At 48.7% G+C, this 25,392-nt stretch overlaps 1 protein-coding gene across 5 annotated transcripts in view; it reads right to left on the bottom strand.

Annotated features, from left to right (window-relative positions):
• LOC112226698 (zinc finger CCCH domain-containing protein 13) overlaps window positions 1-22,803 on the bottom strand; it is a 36,171-nt gene extending 13,368 nt beyond the window's left edge. For 2 of the 5 annotated variants that reach the window (XM_042330382.1, XM_042330380.1), the window contains exons 1-14: window positions 22,643-22,802; window positions 22,226-22,269; window positions 21,939-22,014; window positions 20,693-20,883; window positions 20,517-20,600; window positions 15,781-15,855; window positions 15,271-15,510; window positions 13,287-13,592; window positions 13,089-13,143; window positions 12,751-12,841; window positions 6,327-6,468; window positions 5,813-5,917; window positions 3,009-3,099; window positions 2,619-2,811 (exon numbers count right to left, since the gene is read on the bottom strand). In XM_042330382.1, the coding sequence (XP_042186316.1) occupies window positions 2,619-2,811; window positions 3,009-3,099; window positions 5,813-5,917; window positions 6,327-6,468; window positions 12,751-12,841; window positions 13,089-13,143; window positions 13,287-13,592; window positions 15,271-15,510; window positions 15,781-15,855; window positions 20,517-20,600; window positions 20,693-20,883; window positions 21,939-22,014; window positions 22,226-22,269; window positions 22,643-22,676 (1,727 nt within the window). In that variant the 5' untranslated portion in view covers window positions 22,677-22,802. Of the gene's footprint in view, window positions 1-2,618; window positions 2,812-3,008; window positions 3,100-5,812; window positions 5,918-6,326; window positions 6,469-12,750; window positions 12,842-13,088; window positions 13,144-13,286; window positions 13,593-15,270; window positions 15,511-15,780; window positions 15,856-20,516; window positions 20,601-20,692; window positions 20,884-21,938; window positions 22,015-22,225; window positions 22,270-22,642 lie in introns of all 5 variants that reach the window. The other 3 variants (XM_042330384.1, XM_042330383.1, XM_042330381.1) reach the window with 2 other exon arrangements.
• Window positions 22,804-25,392: the final 2,589 nt, after the last annotated feature.

Below are 25,392 nucleotides of genomic sequence, written 5' to 3'. Positions count from 1 at the left end.
CAAAGGCAAAAAGGCTATTTTTAAACAATGGACGAGCTTTTCTAAGTAATCTACACGCTTTATTTTGTCTGGTTCAGCGTCCCAGATAAAGCAAAATATGTTTTGCTCATATGATTTGAAAAACGAATCATCAGCTCCAGAAGTAAGTGAGAAAACTGAGATATGACTAAGGAGTTAATCAGGACAATTTTTCCATAAATAGACAGGCATTTACCTCTCCAAAAGTTTTCTATTGGAATTCATTGCGGAGAGCTCATTTATATCTATTGTGATCTGAATACCGAGTATGTCTACGTCACCATCAGCCCATTTTATAGGAAAACTGCAGGGTAATGTAAAAGTTGTATTTTTTAAAGATCCAATATGTAATATTGTACACATAATTAGGTTTTGGTCCAGAGAATCCAGAAACGTTTTCGTCCAGAGAATCCAGAAACGTTTTCTAGATCTTCAATGAGACATTGCAGGGATCTAGCTTGCGGACTTTATATAAAACTTGGACACCTTTGTTTTTAAGCCTTGGATTTCTAATCCTCTACTGTTGTTACTGGATCTGATTTTAATAGATAGCATTTCGATGGCCATAACGAATAGATATGGTGACAGCGGACACCCTTGTTTAACTACTCTTGACAATTCAAAACTCTGAGAAGTAGCCATTATTTACTATTTTACACCTGGGGTTGGTATACATTACTTTTACCCATTTTATAAGAGAATCACCAAAATTGAAAAAAATCCAGGAATTTATAAATAAAATCCAGTCTTACTTTATCAAATGCCTTTTCAAAAGCTGTTATAAATACTAGGCCTGGCTTCTTAGATGTTTATGATGTTCTATTATTTCTAGTAGTTGTCGTATATTATTGTCCATGTAAAAAACCTGTATGATCAGAATGAACAATACCTGGTAAAACCCGTTTAATTCTGAGTGCTATGCATGTCGCTAGTATTTTTACATCACAACATTGAAGTGTAAGGGGCCTCCAGTTTTTTAGCTAGACCGGGTCTTTATATTTGCCATCTGGGTCTTGTTTTAATAATAGAGAAATCAGACCGTCCTGCTGAGTACCTGACAGACTACCATTTCTATAGTAGTTATAATAATCAAACAACGGAGCTTTTAGTATATCAAAAAAGGCTCGATATACCTCTAGGTATGACCTTCATGTCTTAAAGTAATGGACTGTCATTTCTCTTTGTTTATTTTAGCTGTTCTTACATAGTCCCATTTGGTAAAATACCAAGTCCGTATTGTCTTCTGTATACCACCTCTACCTTGTCACAACACAACTGATTGGCTCAAACGCATTAACCTCTCTAGGGTAGGGGGCAGCATTTGGAATTTTGGATGAAAAGCATGCCCAAAATACACGGCCTGCTACTCGGGCCCAGAAGATATGATATGCATATAACTGGTAGATTTGGATAGAAAACACTCTAAAAGTATACAAAACTGTTAAAATAGTGTATGTGAGTATAACAGAGCTGATTTAGCAGGCGAAAACCTGAGAAAAATCCATCCAGGAAGTCGTTTTTTTTTGTTTTGTAGTTTTCTATTCAATGCCATTACAGTATCCATTGACTTAGGACTCCATTTGCAGTTCCTATGCCTTCCACTAGATGTCAACAGTCTTTAGAAATCGTTTCAGGCTTGTATTCTTATAAATGAGGGAGTAAGACCAGTCTGAACAAGTGGACCCTAACATGTCGAAGAGCTTTTTCAGGCGCATGTGCATTTCTTGTTTACCTTGTAGATCATGTAGGCTAAAAAAACCAACCTGAGGATTGAATATAAACATCGTTTGACATGTTTCTATGAACTGTACGGATACAATTTGGATTTTTTGTCTGATTGTTTTGACTGAGTTTGAGCCTGTGGATTACTGAAGAAAACACGCTAACAAAACGGAGGTTTTTGGATATAAAGAGACTTCATCGAACAAAAGGAACATTTATTGAGTAAATGAATGTCTTCTGATTGCCACCATATGAAGATCATCAAAGGTAAGGGATTAATTTTATCTCTATTTCTGAGGTTTTGTAACGCTTCTGCTTGGCTGGTTACTGTTAGTAATAATTTGTCAACTGGGCTATGTTCTGGGCTAGGTATGCTTTCACCTGAAAAGCATTTTATAAATTTGACACTGTGGTTGGTTTAACAAGAAGTTAATCTTTAAACCTATGTATTATGTTTTGTTTTCTGAATTTTTATAATGAGCATTTCTGTAATTGAATTTGGCACTCTGCAACCTCACTGGATGTTGGCCAGATGGGACGCTAGCGTCCTACGTACCCTAGAGAGATTAAGGGGAAAAAAATCCACAAATTAACAAGGCATACTTGATAATTGAAATGCATTCCAGGTGACTACCTCGTGAAGCTGGTTGAGAGAATGCCAAGAGTGTGTAAAGTTGTCATCAAGGTAAACGGTGGCTACTTTGAAAAATATATTTTGATTAATTTAACACTTTTTTGGTTACTACATGATTCCATATGTGTTCTTTCATAGTTTTGATGTCTTCACTATTATTCTATAATTTAGGAAATAGTAAAAAATAAAGAAACCCCTTGAATGAGTAGGTGTTCTAAACCTTTTGACTGGTACTGTGTCTCACCTTGTGCTCCCTCCCGGTGCAACGTGGTGTACAGGGCCTGGGGTAGTGGATCTGGGTTCAGGGCCTGGGGTAGTGGATCTGGGTTTAGGTCTGGTTTGGAGGAGAGGTTTAGGCCTGGGGCCCACTCCCTCCCACGTCGCACTGTCCTCTGCTGAGGTGGCAGCCGCAGGAAAGTCATTACTACCATATTCATCTACGGGGAGACACACACAGAGACAGAAGTCATAACACCACATATTCAAAACGTCTTTATGAATTGGAGGATATTAACAGTAGCCTGAGTCACAGCTCTGTTTGTGCCGTTGTGACAACGCATTGTCACTTGGCATATTTGGCAAGACAGCACAAACTGATGTGGGACTCAGGCTCCTGTCAAGTCTAGTTGTTTACCTTCAATACCAGACAGGACATTAACCGCCTTCTCAAAGTCTCCATGGACAATCAGCGCATTAGAGCTCTGCTCACGAGTAAATCCCATTTCCTAGGATAAAAAAACATCACACATTCAATCAGCACGTTAGAGAGAGAGAGAGATGTTATAACACTGATGCGTGAGAGAGAGAGATGTTATAACACTGATGCGTTGGGCAGACCGCACCACCCTCTGGAGAGGCCTGTGGTTGCAGTCATTCATTAGTCAACAAAGTAGGTACACAAGCATGCACACACACACCTATACAGGTGGAAAGAGAGAGACAGAGATATTCTATCTTACTTAATGACACCCTATGGTAGGTAATGGAAGAGATGCTGCACTACAGAAGGCATTATAAACTATCCTATAACCTGAACATGTGGCAGGTAGACTAGTGGTGAAAGTGTGGGGTCAATAACCGAAAAGGTTGCTGGACCGAATCTCCAAGGTAAAAAAATCTGTCGTTCTGCCCCTGAACAAGGCAGTTAACCCACTGTTCCCCAGGCGCCGAAGACGTGGATGTTGATTAAAGTCAGCCTCTCCCGCACCTCTCTGATTCAGAGGGGTTGGGTTAAACGTGGAAGACACACCTCTCTGATTCAGAGGGGTTGGGTTAAATGCGGAAGACATATTTTCAGTTGTACAACTGACTAGTTCTCTCTCTTTCCCAAAGCCACAAAAAAAACATTCAAAGCGCTGAAGCAAGTCACAATTTATCTTCATTGAAAATTACCATCTGAAAAATTAAAACATCTAAAATTACCATTTTATTTCATGATATTTTTTTTAAATGATGTTTGTATGTTCGTATATAAATGTTTTTCTTGTTTATACGCTACCCTGCCTGTGGACTATCATCCAGAAGGCGAGGTCAGTACAGGTGCATCAAAGCTGGAACCGAGGGGCAGGAAAAACAGCTTCTATCTCAAGGCCATCAGTCTGTTAAATAGCCATCACTAGCCGGTAACACCCGGTTACTCAACCCTGCACCTTAAAAGGCTGCTGCCCTATATACATAGACTTGAAATCACTGGCCACTTTAATAATGGAACACTAGTCACTTTAATAATGTTTACATATTTTTTGCTTTACTCATCTCATCTGTATATACTGTATTCCCTTCTACTGTATTCCATTCTACTGTACTTTATTCTACTGTACTTTAGTCTACTGTATTCTAGTCTATGCCATTCTACTCATCCTAATATTTATATATTCCTGTACTCCATTATTTTACTTTTAGGTTGTATGTATATTGTTGTGAATTATTAGACACGACTACACTGTTGAAGCTAGAAACACATTTCTCTACACTTGTAATAACATCTGCATGTGACAAATAAAATTGGATTTGATTGCAGACATTAAATTAGCTGTTGTACAATACCAGTCAAAAGTTTGGACACTCCTACTCATTCAAGGGTTTCTTTATATTGTCGAATAACAGTGAAGACATCAAAACTATGAAATAACACATATGGAATCATGTAGTAACCAAAAAAAGTGTTAAACAAAATCAAAATATGTTATATTTTAGATTCTTCAAAATTTAAGACATGAAGGTCAGTCAATAAAGGAACATTTAGAGAACTTAACGTGTCTTCAAGTGCAGTCGCAAAAACCATCAGGCACTATGATGAAACTGCCTCTCATGAGGACAGCCACAAGAATGGAAGACCCAGAGTTACCTCTGCTGCAGAGGATAAGTTCATTAGAGTTTACGGCACCTCAGATTGCAGCCCAAATAAATGCTTCAGAGTTCAAGTAACAGACATCTCAACATCAACTGTTCAGAGGAGACTCAGGCCTTCATGGTCAAATTGCTGCAAAGAAACAACTACTAAAGGACACCAATAAGAAGAGACTTGCTTGGGCCAAGAAACACAAGCAATGGACATTAGACCGGTGGAAATCTGTCCTTTGGTCTGATGAGTCCAAATTGGAGATGTTTGGTTCCAACCGCCGTGTCTTTGTGAGACACAGAGTAGGTGAATGGATGATCTCCGTATGTGTGGTTCCCACCGTGAAGCATGGAGGAGGAGGTGCGATGGTGCTTTGCTGGTGACACTGTCAGTGATTAATTTAGAATTCAAGGCACACTTAACCAGCATGGCTACAACAGCATTGTGCAGTGATACACCATCTCATCTGGTTTGTGCTTAGTGGGACAATCATTTGTTTTTCAACAGGACAATGACCCAAAACACACCTCCAGGCTGTGTAAGGGCTATTTGACCAAGAAGAAGAGTGATGGAGTTCTGCATCAGATGACCTGGTCTCCACAATCACCCAACCTCAACCCAATTGAGATGGTTTGTGATGAGTTGGACCGCAGAGTGAAGGAAAAGCAGCCAACAAGTGCTCAGCATATGTGGGAACTTCAATACTTTAGTAAAAGCCTTCCAGGTGAAGTTGGTTGAGAGAATGGGGCGGCAGGGTAGCCTAGTGGTTAGAGCGTTGGACTAGTAACCGGAAGGTTGCAAGTTCAAACCCCCGAGCTGACAAGGTACAAATCTGTCGTTCTGCCCCTGAACAGGCAGTTAACCCACTGTTCCTAGGCCGTCATTGAAAATAAGAATTTGTTCTTAACTGACTTGCCTATTACTATACAATGTAGAAAATAACAAACAAAAAATAACTTGAACGAGTAGGTGTCCAAACTTTGGACTGGTACTATGTTATAATGTACCCTGAAATGTAGATTTTCTTTCAACCTACGTAGAATCTAAATTATTATAATATTACTGCATGCTATGTTAAAAGAGGCTTCCGTACATACCATCAGCTGCATGATCTGAACTTTCATCAACTCCTGAGCAGCATCTGAACACAAACTGTCCTGCATTAATACCTCCTTATAGGTCTGGCATGCCTCAAAGTACCTCTGGACAGAGAGAGGGAGGGGGTGGACAGAGAGAGAGGGAGGAGAGAGAGAGGGAGGACAGACAGAGAGAGAGAGAGGGAGGACAGACAGAGAGAGAGAGAGGGAGGACAGACAGAGAGAGAGAGAGGGAGGACAGACAGAGAGAGAGGGAGGACAGACAGAGAGAGAGAGGGAGAGAGAGAGAGGGGAGGACAGACAGAGAGGGAGGACAGACAGAGAGAGAGAGGGAGAGAGAGAGAGAGGGAGGACAGACAGAGAGAGAGAGGGAGGACAGACAGAGAGAGAGAGGGAGGACAGACAGAGAGAGAGAGAGAGAGGCAGCACATAGTGAGATTGACAAACATTATACAAAGACATAGAAGATAAAATCCTGAAGTTGAATTGCATAAAGTATTGTAATGTTGTGTACCTTGAGTCCAGACAGAGCCTTCCCCTTCCTATATAGTCCTTTAATCCAACCAGGCTCCATGGAGAGGGCCAGATCGGCATCACTCAAGGCCCGATCATACTGCTGCATCTTCTCATAACAAAAGGACCGGTTCCCAAACAGCCTACAACAGGACATCAGGGCTGTGTTCAGAAAACATCAGAGTGGCCTAGCATTGGTAGGGAGGGGGTAAGCGCTGGTAGGGGGGGTGAGCGCTGGTGGGGGGTGTGAGCGCTGGTAGGGGGATGTGAGCGCTGGTAGGGGGTGTGAGCGCTGGTAGGGGTGTGAGCGCTGGTAGGGGGGATGTGAGCGCTGGTGGGGGATGTGAGCGCTGGTAGGGGGTGTGAGCGCTGGTAGGGGTGTGAGCGCTGGTAGGGGGTGTGAGCGCTGGTAGGGGGTGTGTGCGCTGGTAGAGGGGTGTGCGCTGGTAGGGGGATGTGAGCGCTGGTAGGGGGATGTGAGCGCTGGTAGGGGGATGTGAGCGCTGGTAGGGGGGATTGTGAGCATTGGTAGGGGGATGTGAGCATTGGTAGGGGGATGTGAGCGCTGGTAGGGGGTGAGCGCCCGGTAGGGGGATGTGAGCGCCCGGTAGGGGGATGTGAGCGCCGGTAGGGGGTGTGAGCGCCCGGTAGGGGGTGTGAGCGCCCGGTGGGGGGTGTGAGCGCCCGGTAGGGGGGATGTGAGCGCCCGGTAGGGGGGGATGTGAGCGCTGGTAGGGGGATGTGAGCACTGGTAGGGGGAGGGATGTGAGCGCTGGTAGGGGGATGTGAGCGCTGGTAGGGGGATGTGAGCGCTGGTAGGGGGATGTGAGCGCTGGTAGGGGGATGTGAGCGCTGGTGGGGGGATGTGAGCGCTGGTAGGGGGTGTGAGCGCTGGTAGGGGGGATGTGAGCGCTGGTAGGGGGATGTGAGCGCTGGTAGGGGGTGTGAGCGCTGGTAGGGGGATGTGAGCGCTGGTAGGGGGTGTGAGCGCTGGTAGGGGGTGTGAGCGCTGGTAGGGGTGTGAGCGCTGGTAGGGGGATGTGAGCGCTGGTAGGGGGTGTGAGCGCTGGTAGGGGGATGTGAGCGCTGGTAGGGGGATGTGAGCGCTGGTAGGGGGTGTGAGCGCTGGTAGGGGGTGTGAGCGCTGGTAGGGGTGTGAGCGCTGGTAGGGGGTGTGAGCGCTGGTAGTGGGGTGTGAGCGCTGGTAGGGGGGTGTGAGCGCCCGGTAGGGGGGATGTGAGCGCCAGTAGGGGGATGTGAGCGCCCCGGTAGGGGGAGGGATGTGAGCGCCCGGTAGGGGGGATGTGAGCGCCCGGTAGGGGGTGTGAGCGCCCGGTAGGGGGATGATGTGAGCGCCCGGTAGGGGGATGTGAGCGCCCGGTAGGGGGGATGTGAGCGCCCGGTAGGGGGATGTAGCGCCCGGTAGGGGGATGTAGCGCCCGGTAGGGGGGATGTGAGCGCCGGTAGGGGGGATGTGAGCGCCCGGTAGGGGGATGTGAGCGCCGGTAGGGGGGATGTGAGCGCCCGGTAGGGGGATGTGAGCGCTGGTAGGGGGATGTGAGCGCTGGTAGGGGGATGTGAGCACTGGTAAGGGGGGGATGTGCGCTGGTAGGGGGATGTGGCGCTGGTGGGGGGTGTGAGAGCTGGTAGGGGGATGTGAGCGCTGGTAGGGGGATGTGAGCGCTGGTAGGGGGATGTGAGCGCTGGTGGGGGGTGTGAGAGCTGGTAGGGGGATGTGAGCGCTGGTAGGGGGGATGTGAGCGCTGGTAGGGGGATGTGAGCGCTGGTAGGGGGATGTGAGCGCTGGTAGGGGGATGTGAGCGCTGGTAGTAGGGTGTGAGCGCCCGGTAGGGGGGATGTGAGCGCCGGTAGGGGGATGTGAGCGCCGGTAGGGGGATGTGGCGCCCGGTAGGGGGGATGTAGCGCCCGGTAGGGGGATGTGAGCGCCGGTAGGGGGATGTGAGCGCCCGGTAGGGGGATGTGCGCTGGTAGGGGGGATGTGAGCGCTGGTAGGGGGATGTGAGCGCTGGTAGGGGGATGTGAGCACTGGTAAGGGGGATGTGAGCGCTGGTAGGGGGATGTGAGCGCTGGTGGGGGGTGTGAGAGCTGGTAGGGGGATGTGAGCGCTGGTAGGGGGATCTGAGCGCTGGTAGGGGATCTGAGCGCTGGTAGGGGGGATGTGAGCGCTGGTAGTGGGGGATGTGAGCGCTGGTAGGGGGGTGTGAGCGCTGGTAGGGGGTGTGAGCGCTGGTAGGGGGATGTGAGCGCTGGTAGGGGGATGTGAGCGCTGGTAGGGGGGGATGTGGCGCTGGTAGGGGGATGTGAGCGCTGGTAGTGGGGGGATGTGAGCGCTGGTAGGGGGATGTGAGCGCTGGTAGTGGGGGGATGTGAGCGCTGGTAGTGGGGGGATGTGAGCGCTGGTAGTGGGGGATGTGAGCGCCCGGTAGGGGGTGTGAGCGCCCGGTAGGGGGGATGTGAGCGCCCGGTAGGGGGATGATGAGCGCCCGGTAGGGGGATGTGAGCGCCCGGTAGGGGGATGAGCGCCCGGTAGGGGGTGGCGCCCGGTAGGGGGGATGTGGCGCCGGTAGGGGGATGTGGCGCGCCGGTAGGGGGATGTAGCGCCCGGTAGGGGGATGTGAGCGCCCGGTAGGGGGATGTAGCGCCCGGTAGGGGGATGTGAGCGCCCGGTAGGGGGATGTGAGCGCCCGGTAGGGGGATGTGAGCGCTGGTAGGGGGATGTGAGCGCTGGTAGGGGGATGTGAGCGCTGGTAGGGGGATGTGAGCACTGGTAGAGGGGGATGTGAGCGCTGGTAGGGGGGATGTGAGCGCTGGTAGGGGGATGTGAGCGCTGGTGGTGGGGGTGTGAGAGCTGGTAGGGGGATGTGAGCGCTGGTAGGGGGATCTGAGCGCTGGTAGGGGGATGTGAGCGCTGGTAGTGGGGGATGTGAGCGCTGGTAGGGGGATGTGAGCGCTGGTAGGGGTGTGAGCGCTGGTAGGGGGATCTGAGCGCTGGTAGGGGGATGTGAGCGCTGGTAGTGGGGGGATGTGGCGCTGGTAGGGGGATGTGAGCGCTGGTAGTGGGGGGATGTGAGCGCTGGTAGTGGGGGATGTGAGCGCTGGTAGGGGGGTGTGGCGCTGGTAGGGGGTGTGAGCGCTGGTAGGGGGGTGTGAGCGCTGGTAGGGGTGTGAGCGCTGGTAGTGGGGTGTGGCGCTGGTAGGGGTGTGAGCGCCCGGTAGGATGTGAGCGCCAGTAGGGGGGATGTGAGCGCCGGTAGGGGGATGGGATGGCGCCGGTAGGGGGGGGGGATGTGAGCGCCCGGTAGGGGGTGAGCGCCCGGTAGGGGGATGTGAGCGCCCGGTAGGGGGATGAGCGCCCGGTAGGGGGGATGTGAGCGCCGGTAGGGGGATGTGAGCGCCGGTAAAGGGGGATGTGAGCGCCCGGTAGGGGGATGTAGCGCCCGGTAGGGGGATGTGAGCGCCCGGTAGGGGGATGTGAGCGCCGGTAGGGGGATGTGAGCGCTGGTAGGGGGATGAGCGCTGGTAGGGGGGATGTGAGCGCTGGTAGGGGGATGTGAGCACTGGTAAGGGGGGATGTGAGCGCTGGTAGGGGGATGTGAGCGCTGGTGGGGGTGTGAGAGCTGGTAGGGGGATGTGAGCGCTGGTAGGGGGGATGTGAGCGCTGGTAGGGGGATGTGAGCGCTGGTGGGGGTGTGAGAGCTGGTAGGGGGATGTGAGCGCTGGTAGGGGGATGTGAGCGCTGGTAGGGGGGATGTGAGCGCTGGTAGGGGGGATGTGAGCGCTGGTAGGGGGATGTGAGCGCTGGTAGTGGGGTGTGAGCGCCCGGTAGGGGGATGTGAGCGCCCGGTAGGGGGATGTGAGCGCCGGTAGGGGGATGTGAGCGCCCGGTAGGGGGATGTGAGCGCCCGGTAGGGGGATGTGAGCGCCCGGTAGGGGGGATGTGGCGCTGGTAGGGGGATGTGGCGCTGGTAGGGGGATGTGAGCGCTGGTAGGGGGGATGTGAGCACTGGTAAGGGGGGATGTGAGCGCTGGTAGGGGGATGAGCGCTGGTGGGGGGTGTGAGAGCTGGTAGGGGGATGTGAGCGCTGGTAGGGGGATCTGAGCGCTGGTAGGGGGATCTGAGCGCTGGTAGGGGGGATGTGAGCGCTGGTAGTGGGGGATGTGAGCGCTGGTAGGGGGTGTGAGCGCTGGTAGGGGGTGTGAGCGCTGGTAGGGGGATGTGAGCGCTGGTAGGGGGATGTGAGCGCTGGTAGGGGGGATGTGAGCGCTGGTAGGGGGATGTGGCGCTGGTAGTGGGGGGATGTGAGCGCTGGTAGGGGGATGTGAGCGCTGGTAGTGGGGGGATGTGAGCGCTGGTAGTGGGGGGATGTGAGCGCTGGTAGTGGGGGGATGAGCGCCGGTAGGGGGGTGTGAGCGCCCGGTAGGGGGATGTGAGCGCCGGTAGGGGGATGTGGCGCGCCCGGTAGGGGGATGTGAGCGCCCGGTAGAGGGGATGTGAGCGCCCGGTAGGGGGTGTGAGCGCCCGGTAGGGGGGATGTGAGCGCCGGTAGGGGGATGTGAGCGCCGGTAGGGGGATGTAAGCGCCGGTAGGGGGATGTGAGCGCCCGGTAGGGGGATGTGAGCGCCCGGTAGGGGGATGTGAGCGCCGGTAGGGGGGATATGAGCGCCCGGTAGGGGGATGTGAGCGCTGGTAGGGGGGATGAGCGCTGGTAGGGGGATGTGAGCGCTGGTAGGGGGATGTGAGCACTGGTAAGGGGGGATGTGAGCGCTGGTAGGGGGGATGTGAGCGCTGGTAGGGGGATGTGAGCGCTGGTGGTGGGGGTGTGAGAGCTGGTAGGGGGGATGTGAGCGCTGGTAGGGGGATCTGAGCGCTGGTAGGGGGGATGTGAGCGCTGGTAGTGGGGGGATGTGAGCGCTGGTAGGGGGATGTGAGCGCTGGTAGGGGGTGTGAGCGCTGGTAGGGGGATCTGAGCGCTGGTAGGGGGATGTGAGCGCTGGTAGTGGGGGGATGTGAGCGCTGGTAGGGGGGATGTGAGCGCTGGTAGTGGGGGGATGTGAGCGCTAGTAGTAGGGATGTGAGCGCTGGTAGTGGGGGGTGTGAGCGCCCGGTAGGGGGATGTGAGCGCTGGTAGAGGGGTGAGCGCCGGTAGGGGGGATGTGAGCGCCGGTAGGGGGATGAGCACTGGTAGGGGGATGTGAGCGCTGGTAGGGGGATGTGAGCGCTGGTGGGGGGGGATGTGAGCGCTGGTAGGGGGTGTGAGCGCTGGAAGGGGGTCTGAGCGCTGGTAGGGGGATGTGAGCGCTGGTAGGGGGTGTGAGCGCTGGTAGGGGGTGTGAGCGCTGGTAGGGGGTGAGCGCTGGTAGGGGGATGTGAGCGCTGGTAGGGGGATGTGAGCGCTGGTAGGGGGTGTGAGCGCTGGTAGGGGGTGTGAGCGCTGGTAGGGGGTGTGAGCGCCCGGTGGGGGTGGGTGTGAGCGCTGGTAGGGGGTGTGAGCGCTGGTAGGGGGTGTGAGCGCTGGTAGGGGGATGTGAGCGCCGGTAGGATGTGAGCGCCCGGTAGGGGGGATGTGAGCGCCCGGCAGGGGGATGTGAGCGCCCGGTAGGGGGATGTGAGCGCCCGGTAGGGGGATGATGAGCGCCCGGTAGGGGGGATGATGAGCGCCCGGTAGGGGGATGTGAGCGCCGGTAGGGGGTGTGGCGCCGGTAGGGGGGATGAGCGCCGGTAGGGGGGTGTGAGCGCCCGGTAGGGGGATGTGAGCGCCCGGTAGGGGGGATGTGAGCGCCCGGTAGGGGGATGAGCGCCCGGTAGGGGGATGTGAGCCCGGTAGGGGGATGTGAGCGCCCGGTAGGGGGATGTGGCGCTGGTAGGGGGATGTGAGCGCTGGTAGGGGGGGATGTGAGCGCTGGTAAGGGGGATGTGAGCGCTGGTAGGGGGATCTGAGCGCTGGTAAGGGGGATCTGAGCGCTGGTAGGGGGATGTGAGCGCTGGTAGGGGGATGTAGGGGGATGTGAGCGCTGGTAGGGGGATGTGAGCGCTGGTAGGGGGATGTAGGGGGATGTGAGCGCTGGTAGGTGGGGGTGTGAGCGCTGGTAGGGGGATGTGAGCGCTGGTAGGGGGATGTGAGCGCTGGTAGGGGTGTGAGCGCTGGTTGGGGGATGTTTCAGAATAAGAGTTGTGTACTAGACAGGAATAGGGTGCCATTTCAGAATAGAGTTGTGCACTAGACAGGAATAGGGTGCCATTTCAGAATAGAGTTGTGCACTAGACAGGGAATAGGGTGCCATTTCAGAATAAGTGTTGTGCACTAAACAGGGAATAGGGTGCCATTATGAATGCATTTCACAGTTATTTACTCATATCATACATAAGCCGAGTGCCAACCAGTGTCCTTGCCTTTCATACTCACTTAAATTCTGTAGGATTGTGTTTAATAGCGTCAGTGAAATACTTGACTGCCATTTCCAGCTGGCCACAGGCTGCGAACTGGTTTCCTATGACTGGGGAGAGGAGAGAGACTTAAACACATGGCATTTGTAGTTTAAATACTGGAAATAAACCACCCAAGTGCTTTGATGTTTCAGATCAGTAAGAGCTTGGATATGTCCCAAATGACCCTGTTCCCTACATAGTATATTACTTTTGAGCAAAGCTCTATGGGTCCTGGTGCACTGTACAGAGTAGAGCGTGGCATTTGGGACACACATTGTGATTGACATTACTGATATGAATGGAGTTTGGACTTACGGGCGAGCTCTGTGCTTCGTTTAAGAATATCATCAACATTGGCCTCCACCTTTTTCTGTTGGGATGCATAGTGTCATAGTTAGTACGTCACAGCGCAGGAGGTCTACGTCGTGACACTACAGACAGACCGTACTAAACAGAAATAGTACATGCTTATGTTCAACATAATCAGAAAGTTACATTTTTTTTCAAAATCACCTCCTTTTTCCTGACAATAACCTCCTGCTGTTCCTTCTCCTGCTGCTGTTCCTTCTCCTGCTGCTGTTCCTTCTCCTGCTGCTGTTCCTTCTCCTGCTGCTGTTCCTTCTCCTGCTGCTGTTCCTTCTCCTGCTGCTGTTCCTTCTCCTGCTGCTGTTCCTTCTCCTGCTGCTGTTCCTTCTCCTGCTGCTGTTCCTTCTCCTGCTTCTGGATAATAATTTTCTTCTCTGGTTTGGGGTTCTGCTCTAGTTGTCGTTTAGCAATACAAGCAGCCGTAGAGACGAAGCAGCTACTCATATCCAACTCCTGTATGGGGACAGATCCAAGATGGAGGAGCAAGTGCTAAGGGGAATATGAATGGATTTGTATTTATTTGATGGAACTATTAGATGCAATTGTCTAAGTGAAATGAGTTACACAGAATTGTGAAGAATTGTATTTTACAAATATACAGAATGCGCAGATTACTTCCTTCCAGTGACATTCTCTACATGAATCATTAAATAATGTCAATAATGAATATTACAGGGCTGCCGAATGGCGCAGCGGTCTAAGGCACTTCATCTTAGTGCTGGAGGCCTCACTACAGACCGTGGTTCGATTCCAGGCTGTATTACAACCAACACCAGCGCACAATTGGCCCAGCGCCGTCTGGGTTTGGCCGGGGTAGGCCATCATTGTAAATAATAATTTGTTCTTAAATAAAAAGTTAAATTACTAGTACACATATGCACAACATGCGATAATGACATATCAGAGCGTTAATGACATAGCAGAGCGTTAATGACATAGCAGAGCGTTATAACATGCGTTAATGACATAGCAGAGCGTTAATGACATAGCAGAGCGTTAATGACATAGCAGAGCGTTAATGACATAGCAGAGCGTTAATGACATAGCAGAGCGTTAATGACATAGCAGAGCGTTAATGACATGCGTTAATGACATAGCAGAGCGTTATAAAATGCGTTAATGACATAGCAGAGCGTTAATGACATAGCAGAGCGTTAATGACATAGCAGAGCGTTATAACATGCGTTAATGACATAGCGGAGCGTTACAACATACGTTAATGACATAGCAGAGCGTTATAACATGCGTTAATGACATAGCAGAGCGTTATAACATGCGTTAATGACATAGCAGAGCGTTATAACATGTGTTAATGACATAGCAGAGCGTTATAACATGCGTTAATGACATAGCAGAGCGTTATAACATGTGTTAATGACATAGCAGAGCGTTATAACATGTGTTAATGACATAGCAGAGCGTTATAACATGCGTTAATGTCATAGCAGAGCGTTATAACATGCGTTAATGACATAGCAGAGCGTTATAACATGGGTTAATGACATAGAGCGTTATAACATGCGTTAATGACATAGCAGAGCGTTATAACATGTCTTAATGACATAGCAGAGCGTTATAACATGGGTTAATGACATAGAGCGTTATAATATGGGTTAATGACATAGAGCGTTATAATATGTGTTAATGACATAGCAGAGCGTTATAACATGTCTTAATGACATAGCAGAGCGTTATAACATGGGTTAATGACATAGAGCGTTATAACATGCGTTAATGTCATAGCAGAGCGTTATAACATGCGTTAATGACATAGCAGAGCGTTATAACATGGGTTAATGACATAGAGCGTTATAACATGCGTTAATGACATAGCAGAGCGTTAATGACATAGCAGAGCGTTATAACATGCGTTAATGGAGTTTCACCAGTAATACAGTACACTCCTCTTACAGTGATCACTCCGTGGAGGACAATTGAAACACTGTAAACAGTTGATTAGGGCTTTGGAACCTCTTAGCCTAGCAATTTGACTGGTAAATTCAAGAGTACACTCCATAAAGCTGTCAGTCTAACCATTATGCCACCATTGACTTGAATGGGGAGGCCTGTAAGCAGGGTGCACTGTAGAATGAAAATGACACATACGGGAGCTAAAGGAACCAAAACAAACCTCTGGCTCCCTGGCTAAGCCCTCGTCTCCCACGTCCTCCTGGTCCTCATTACTGCTACCACAGTTCTCCTCCAAAGGAGAATCCTGCGCCTCCTGCTGCCTGCTACAGGCTGCAGTACCACCAGGTCCCGGACCAAGGCGCTCCTCTGTAAACTCCTTCTCCTCCTGCTGCTCTCGCTCAATGTTTAAATCTCCTCCCTGTTTCTCCGAGCGGCTGGGCCTCCTTGGCCCTTGATTCTCCTAGGAGGCATAAAAAAGGCAATTATGTTCCTTGTACAAACTCATATCCAAGATACAAGGGAAGTGTAGTCAGTTGTAATGTAACAATATGTGCAGTAGAGTGACTCTCCACCAGTGGGGTGCAGTAGAGTGACTCTCCACCAGTGGGGTGCAGTAGAGTGACTCTCCACCAGTGGGGTGCAGTAGAGTGACTCTCCACCAGTGGGGTGCAGTAGAGTGACTCTCCACCAGTGGGGTGCAGTAGAGTGAAAGTAGAACAGAAACACTTACAGGCTCCTTTTCTTTTCCTGCACGTCTCCTCTCCTTCTGTCGCTGTGGGAGGGAGGTGAGAACAGAGAGAAATACCTGCATGAGAACAACAGGTGTTTCTCTGGAGGGTGAAGACCACTTGCATCCCACGACTGGCGGGACAGACAGACTGGACACTACAGGCGGGACAGACAGACGGGACACTACAGGCGGGACAGACAGACGGGACACTACAGGCGGGACAGACAGACGGGACACTACAGGCGGGACAGACAGACGGGACACTACAGGCGGGACAGACAGACGGGACACCACAGGCGGGACAGACAGACGGGACACCACAGGCGGGACAGACAGACGGGACAGACAGACGGACACCCCAGGCGGGACAGACAGACGGACACCCCAGGCGGGACAGACAGACAGACACCACAGGCGGGACAGACAGACGGACACCACAGGCGGGACAGACAGACGGACACCACAGGCGGGACAGACAGACGGACACCACAGGCGGGACAGACAGACACTACAGGCGGGACAGACAGACAGACACTACAGGCGGGACAGACAGACACTCCAGGCGGGACAGACAGACTGGACACTACAGGCGGGACAGACAGACAGACAGACACTCCAGGCGGTATTTAATTTAACTTTTACTAGGCAAGTCAGTTAAGTACAAATTCTTATTTACAATGACGACCTACCCCGGCCAAACCCGGACAATGCTGGGCCAAATGTGCCCCGCCCTACAGGACTCCCGGCCGGTTGTGATACAGCCTGGATTCGAACCAGGGTGTCTGTAGTGACGCCTCTAGCACTGAGATGCAGTGCCTTAGATCGCTGCGCAACTCGGAATATAATCAACTAGATTTTGGTAAATATAGGAGATATTCTGTCAGTCGTTGGAGGTTATCTGGCAAGTTTAGCAACTTTGGTAATTTGACTTTTGTTTGACAGCCGTTACAGATAAATTGTACAACGCTATACTCTATGCATTGTTGGGGTTTGTTCCTTATCAATCATTGGCTCATTGGTGAAATTAGCATTCAGAAAATATCTTTAACTTCATTGGGATAAGAGGCAGTATTTTCACGTCAGGATGGGGCGGCAGGGTAGCTTAGTGGTTAGAGCGTTGGACTAGTAACCGAAAGGTTGCAAGTTCAATTCCCCGAGCTGACAAGGTACAAGTTTGTTCTGCCCCTGAACAGGCAGTTAACCCACTGTTCCTAGGCCATCATTGAAAATAAGAATTTTCTTAACTGACTTGCCTAGTTAAATAAAGGTTGAATAAATAAAAGGATGAAAAGCTTGTCCAAAGTAAACTGCCTGCTACTCAGGCCCAGAAACTAAGATATGCATATTATTAGTAGATTTGGATAGAAAACACTCTGAAGTTTCTAAAACTGTTTGAATGATGTCTGAGTATAACAGAACTGATTTGGCAGGCGAAACCCCAATGACAAACCATTCAGAATGTTTTATTTTTTGGGGTCACTTTTCAATAAGTTTTCATTGGGATTCCAGATTTCTAAGGGGCAGGCTTGCAGTTCCTACCGCTTCCACTAGATGTCAACAGTCTTTAGAAATTGGTTCAGGTTTTTCCTTTGAGAAATTAAGAAGTAGCACTGATCAGACCGAGGCTTGAGGGAAGTGACCTCTTTGTTAGAGGCGCGTGACCTGAAAAGCACGCCCCACTTTGTTTTCCTCCGGTATTGAACGCTGTTTATTTCGTTTTTAATTTTATTGATTATTTACGTTAAAAAAATACCTTAAGTTGTATCAGGAAAGTTGTTTGAAATGTTTGGACGAAGATTACAGGTAACTTTTGAGATATTTTGTAGCCATGTCGCGCGTGTTAGAACCGGTGTTTTTCTGAATCAAACGCGCCAAATAAATTGACAGTTTGGATGTATATCAACGGAATTTATCAAACAAAAGGACCATTTGTGATGTTTCTGGGACATATTGGAGTGCTAACAGAGGAAGATCTTCAAAGTTAAGGCATGAATTATATCGATATTTCTGCGTTTTGTGTCGCGCCTGGCGGGGTGAAGTACGATTGCCCATGTTTGTTTGCTGAGGTGCTATACTCCGACTACACACTACACAGACAGACAGACACTAGACACTACACAGACAGACACTAGACACTACACAGACAGACACTACACAGACAGACACTACACAGACAAGACACTAGACACTACACAGACAGACACTACACAGACAGACACTACACAGACAGACACTAGACACTACACAGACAGACACTAGACACTACACAGACACTAGACACTACACAGACACTACACAGACAGACACTAGACACTACACAGACAGACACTAGACACTACACAGACAGACACTAGACACTACACAGACAGACACTAGACACTACAGACAGATACTAGACACTACAGACAGATACTAGACACTACAGACAGATACTAGACACTACAGACAGATACTAGACACTACAGACAGACACTAGACACTACAGACAGATACTAGACACTACAGACAGACACTAGACACTACAGACAGACACTACACAGACAGACAGACACTACACAGACAGACAGACACTACACAGACAGACAGACACTAGACACTACACAGACAGACACTAGACACTACACAGACAGACACTAGACACTACAGACAGATACTAGACACTACAGACAGATACTAGACACTACAGACAGATACTAGACACTACAGACAGACACTAGACACTACAGACAGACACTAGACACTACAGACAGACACTACACAGACAGACAGACACTAGACACTACACAGACAGACACTAGACACTACACAGACAGACACTACACAGACAGACACTAGACACTACACAGACAGACACTAGACACTACAGACAGACAGATACTACACAGACAGACACTAGACACTACACAGACAGACACTAGACACTACAGACAGACAGATACTACACAGACAGACACTAGACACTACACAGACAGACACTAGACACTACAGACAGACACTACACAGACAGACACTAGACACTACAGACAGACACTACACAGACACTAGACACTACACAGACACTAGACACTACACAGACAGACAGACACTAGACACTACACAGACAGACACTAGACACTACACAGACAGACACTACACAGACAGACACTAGACACTACACAGACAGACACTAGACACTACAGACAGACAGATACTACACAGACAGACACTAGACACTACACAGACAGACACTAGACACTACAGACAGACACTACACAGACAGACACTAGACACTACAGACAGACACTACACAGACACTAGACACTACACAGACAGACACTACACAGACACTAGACACTACACAGACAGACACTACACAGACAGACACTACACAGACAGACACTACACAGACAGACACTACACAGACAGATACTACACAGACAGATACTACACAGACAGACACTAGACACTACACAGACAGACACTAGACACTACAGACAGACACTACACAGACAGACACTAGACACTACACAGACACTAGACACTACAGACACTACACAGACAGACACTACACAGACACTAGACACTACAGACACTACACAGACAGACACTACACAGACAGACACTACACAGACAGACACTACACAGACAGACAGACACTAGACACTACACAGACAGACACTAGACACTACACAGACAGACACTACACACTACACAGACAGACACTACACAGACAGACACTAGACACTACACAGACAGACACTAGACACTACAGACAGACAGATACTACACACAGACACTAGACACTACACAGACAGACACTAGACACTACAGACAGACACTACACAGACACACTAGACACTACAGACAGACACTACACAGACAGACACTACAAAGACAGACACTAGACACTACACAGACACTAGACACTACACAGACACTACACAGACAGACACTACACAGACAAACACTACACAGACAGACACTACACAGACAGACACTACACAGACAGACACTACACAGACAGACACTACACAGACAGACACTAGACACTACACAGACAGACACTAGACACTACAGACAGACACTACACAGACAGACACTAGACACTACAGACAGACACTACACAGACACTAGACACTACACAGACAGACACTACACAGACACTAGACACTACACAGACAGACACTACACAGACAGACACTACACAGACAGACACTACACAGACAGACACTACACAGACAGACACTACACAGACAGACACTACACAGACAGATACTACACAGACAGACACTAGACACTACACAGACAGACACTAGACACTACAGACAGACACTACACAGACAGACACTAGACACTACACAGACACTAGACACTACAGACACTACACAGACAGACACTACACAGACACTAGACACTACAGACACTACACAGACAGACACTACACAGACAGACACTACACAGACAGACACTACACAGACAGACACTACACAGACAGACACTACACAGACAGACACTACACAGACAGACACTACACAGACAGACACTACACAGACAGACACTACACAGACAGACACTACACAGACAGACACTAGACACTACACAGACAGACACTACACAGACAGACACTACACAGACACTACACAGACAGACACTACACAGACAGACACTACACAGACACTACACAGACAGACACTACACAGACAGACACTACACAGACAGACACTACACAGACAGACACTACACAGACAGACACTAACCTTCTTTTTAAGTCTTTTCTTTTCTGCTTTTTCTTTTAGTTTGCTCTCTTCTTCTATTAGTTCCCTGCCGTTTTTTTCAGCCTCCTAAAAAGGAAAGTTATTCTCAGTAAAAACATCCTATGTTGAATGTAATACCAAACGATGTGATTGACTGAAAAAGTTGTTTGGCATCTTACCTCAGGAGTGAGTTGTCTTATACATGGGTGGGGGGTTAAGGGTAGCTTTGAGCTACTATGCCCTAAAAAATTGTGTGTAAAACCGCAATAGGCTTTTTTATCTTTGCGTTTTTTGTCATCATAATAGTCGTTGTCATCGTCGTATTCATCGTCAATATAGTCACCCACGAAGGGGTTGACAATATCAAGACCTGGAAATCAAATATGAGGTGAAATGCATGGCAATGGACAACAATAATTCATATCTGTTGATGAACTAAAGCAGTCTTTCCCAATCCTGGCCCTGGGGACCCAAAGGAGCAATCCTGGCCCTGGGGACCCAAAGGAGCAATCCTGGCCCTGGGGACCCAAAGGAGCAATCCTGGCCCTGGGGACCCAAAGGAGCAATCCTGGCCCTGGGGACCCAAAGGAGCAATCCTGGCCCTGGGGACCCAAAGGAGCAATCCTGGCCCTGGGGACCCAAAGGAGCAATCCTGGCCCTGGGGACCCAAAGGAGCAATCCTGGCCCTGGGGACCCAAAGGAGCAATCCTGGCCCTGGGGACCCAAAGGAGCAATCCTGGCCCTGGGGACCCAAAGGAGCAATCCTGGCCCTGGGGACCCAAAGGAGCAATCCTGGCCCTGGGGACCCAAAGGAGCAATCCTGGTCCTAGGGACCCAAAGGAGTGCACATGATTGTCCTTAGTAGCACTATACAGGGGATTCAAATAATCAACATCATCAAGCTTTGATTATTTGAGTCAGCTGTGTAGAGCTAGTGAAAAAAAATAGAATGTGTACTAACTGCAGTCCCCGGGACCAGGACTGGGAAATGCTGAACTAAATCAATAAATAGTATTGTGTAATGACAATTCACATTACGTCTACATCTTTACAAGGCAGACAAGCCCAGACATGTAGGTCCCTCACCTGGCCTTTCATTAGGTCAACGTTCCAAATAACACTATTCCCAATGTAGTGCACTACATAGGGGACCAGGGTCCACATGGCTCTTGTCTAAAGTAGTGTACTACATAGGGGACCAGGGTCAACATGGCTCTAGTCTAAAGTAGTGCACTACATAGAGAACAGGGTGCCGTTTAGGACACAGCCTCTGAGTTGACCTGAACATGACCTTGCTATCAGCAACAGCATATGACTTGAATCATTCAAAGATTTCTTAACAAAAATGTACTAGCTAAACAGTGTTTCTTATCAATCTAGTCATTTATAGGGAACAGAGTACCACTCAGAACTGTATGTTCTTACCCAACAGGCCATAGTTAAAGGCGTCCATAAAGGTGTAATTAGTGGTTCTTCCATTTATCAGATCCACCATAGCTTCCTGTCGGTGAGAGAGATTCAAGTTGATTTTGGCCACAGTAGCTGGGAACCATGAGGCTATATAGCTAACTATATACAGTAGCTGGGAACCATGAGGCTATATAGCTAACTATATACAGTAGCTGGGAACCAAACACACACACACACACACACACACACACACACACACACACACACACACACACACACACACACACACACACACAACTCACGTGGGTATGCAAAATGTGTGGATTCTCCTGCATGATGACATGATCTGATGATGTGAAGAGAAAATATGATCAGAGACTTCAGGAAATGTTACCATATGTCTATGTGCGCATCTTCAACAAATAACGTTACATGGCATAGCTAGCTAATTATGTTCAGAATGACAACAATTTTCTATTAACGTGCGTGGTTGATGTTTACATGTGTTACCACCTCGTCCTAGAGCCACCTGCTCCTTCCTACACGCTAGTGCACAAGCTGAAGAAAACAGGAGCTGAAGTTTGTTAACTTAATAAGGTTACCTCAAATTCAGTAGTGGTTAACGTTAGCTAGCTAACGTTGGTGTTATATAGCTAGCTACCTTTCCTTGGTTACGCGAGGAAACTGACAATTTCAAGCTAGCTCATCATCAATCTTACCTGGTTTCCAATCTCTCTTTCTAAAGTGAGACATTTTATGATTTGATTAATTTGTGGTGGTTAATTAGAAAGAAACGGACTCCTTTTGAAACTCGACGTCTTCCTAGTTCCTCTTTTTCCGCGTTGTCATGACTCATCGACCATTTAACATGACGCCAACACGCTGCTGCGTAGCGAACCGCCCCCTTCCATAGTTACCACAGCCACAAAATATTACCCCCCTCCCCCCTCCATACGTGTCCGTTTCCGCTCCGAGAACCGAAACTAGCCTAGTAGTCACTAGTTACCACAGCCACAAAGTCACCCCCCACCTCCATACGTGTCCATTTCCCCTCTGCTCCGAGGAGAACCGAAACTAGCGTAGTAGTCGACTAGTTACCACAAGCACAAAGTCCTACCCCCGCCCCCGCCTATTTGTAGATTTTATCTTCTTAAAAATGTGATGCTTCTGACCTTGACCACACTGCTAACCTTATGCTTAACCTTACATTAAGAAAAAAAAAAGCTAATCTTAGTTTTCATACATTTTTACAATATAGACAATTTCAACATTGTGGCAACCAGCCAGAGAGGAAGAAATGTAATTGACCTTTTATTTAACTAGGCAAGTCAATTATGAACAAATTCTTATTTAGTATGATCTCTTATTTAGTAAAATCTCCACCCGGCACAGCCAGAAGAGGCTATGTGGCCACCCCACATAGCCTGGTTCCTCTCTAGGTTTCTTCCTAGGTTTTGGCCTTTCTAGGGAGTTTTTCCTAGCCACCATGCTTCTACAGCTGCATTGCTTGCTGTTTGGGGTTTTAGGCTGGGTTTCTGTACAGCACTTTGAGATATCAGCTGATGTACATATATTTGATTTGATTCATGACAGCCTAGGTTAACTGCCTTGTTCAGGGATTTGGGGATTTGATCAAGCAACCTTTACAGTTATTGGCCCAACACTCTAACCACTAGGCTACCTGCAGCCCTAATGCCCAACCCATTCATCTGCGGTTACTTCTGTTTATAAAATTGCAGGCAATTTTTATTTAAACTTTATTTAACTAGGCAAGTCAGTTAAGAACAAAATCTTATTTTCAATGACGGCCTAGGAACAGTGGGTTAACTGCCTGTCCAGGGGCAGAACGACAGAGTTATACCTTGTCAGCTCGGGGGTTTGAACTTTCAACCGGTTGCTAGTCCACCGCTCTAACCACTAGGCTACCCTGCTGCCCCAATTAAAGAGTTGCAAATAAATTGTTTCTATAGCTTTGTTTCCATCCAACTGGCAACTGATTTTCATGCGAATATTCTAAAATCCTAATTTTAAAAAATGCACATTTTCCCATGTGTATCCATCAAATGAACTTGTTGCAGATAAAAAGCTGTGCGTGATGACATAGTGCACATGAAAATACTTTTTTGCGAATAAATTCTCATGTAGTGAATAAAAAATACAAGTGATTGACAGAGTCGAAAGCCTTGGCCAGGTCAATGAATACGGCTGCACAGTATTGTCTTTTATCGATGCCGGTTATGATATCGTTTAGGACCTTGAGCGCGGCTGATGTGCACCCATGACCAGCTCGGCAACCAGATTGCATAGCGGAGAAGGTAAATAGGTTTTCATCGCATTTTAAACTCTACCGATGATTTTCTCACAAAAAAATGTTGCGTTATATAGCGAGTGTACCCACTCTGGTATGTCGTGGAAATACTAATCAATAATGAGGAGAGACAAGGCCAATCACCAATCAGGATATTACTTTATTCAGATCTTATAACGTCAATTAATTATTGCAATAATGAAACTGGTCGACAAACCACCCTTAGATGAATCGTTGAGAGCCCAACGAGCATATTTGAGCCACAGCATTTTATAGCAAAGTACATCCCCCTGAATGTTCATGACAAACAACAGATGTGTGGAATGGGTCAAAGGGTTAGATCTTGTATGAAAGAAATGAATAATTCACAGCAGACAGTATCTGCCGTAAAGACTGTTCTCATTGTATGGAAACCAGAGTTTGGCCCCCAAGAAGAGGCTCTTATCTCATCCCTGGTACCTCACAGTACAGAAACACCAACTCATTCTATGGCATAAATCAATTGTCAGCTCAAGCTATCTCTAACTCGAGTAAACACCATGTCCTTGACAATACCCAGACTAGGATCTCGAGTGGAAACCATCTGTTTACTATTTGTTAAGTATAGTTGTTAATATTAAACAAAACAGGTAAACATGTTCATTTCTCTCTCACAGGTATTGGCAAGTGCACAGTGGTGTAAAGTCCTTAAGTAAAAATACTTTAAATGAATACTTAAGTAGTTCTTTGGGGTATCTGTTCTTTTACTCCACTATATCCCTAAAGAAAAGTCAGCACTTTTAATTCCATACATTTTCCCTGACACCCAAAAGTAGTCGTTACATTTCGAATGGGCTTCCGGCGCCGACAGAGATGGCCGCCTCGCTTCGCGTTCCTAGGAAAGTATGCAGTGTTTTGTTTTTTTACATGTTATTTCTTACATTAGTACCCCAGGTCATCTTAGGTTTCATTACATACAGTCGAGAAGAACTACTGAATATAAGATCAGCGTCAACTCACCATCAGTACGACCAAGAATATGTTTTTCGCGATGCGGATCCTGTGTTCTGCCTTTCAAACAGGACAACGGAATGGTTCCCATGCAGCGACCCAAAAAAACGACTCCGAAAAAGAGGGAAACGAGGCGGTCTTCTGGTCAGACTCCGGAGACGGGCACATCGT

Source organism: Oncorhynchus tshawytscha, linkage group LG11, assembly GCF_018296145.1.
Source record: "Oncorhynchus tshawytscha isolate Ot180627B linkage group LG11, Otsh_v2.0, whole genome shotgun sequence".
In the NCBI taxonomy this organism is placed as follows: domain Eukaryota; kingdom Metazoa; phylum Chordata; class Actinopteri; order Salmoniformes; family Salmonidae; genus Oncorhynchus; species Oncorhynchus tshawytscha.
This window is presented reverse-complemented; position numbering and strand designations above follow the sequence as displayed.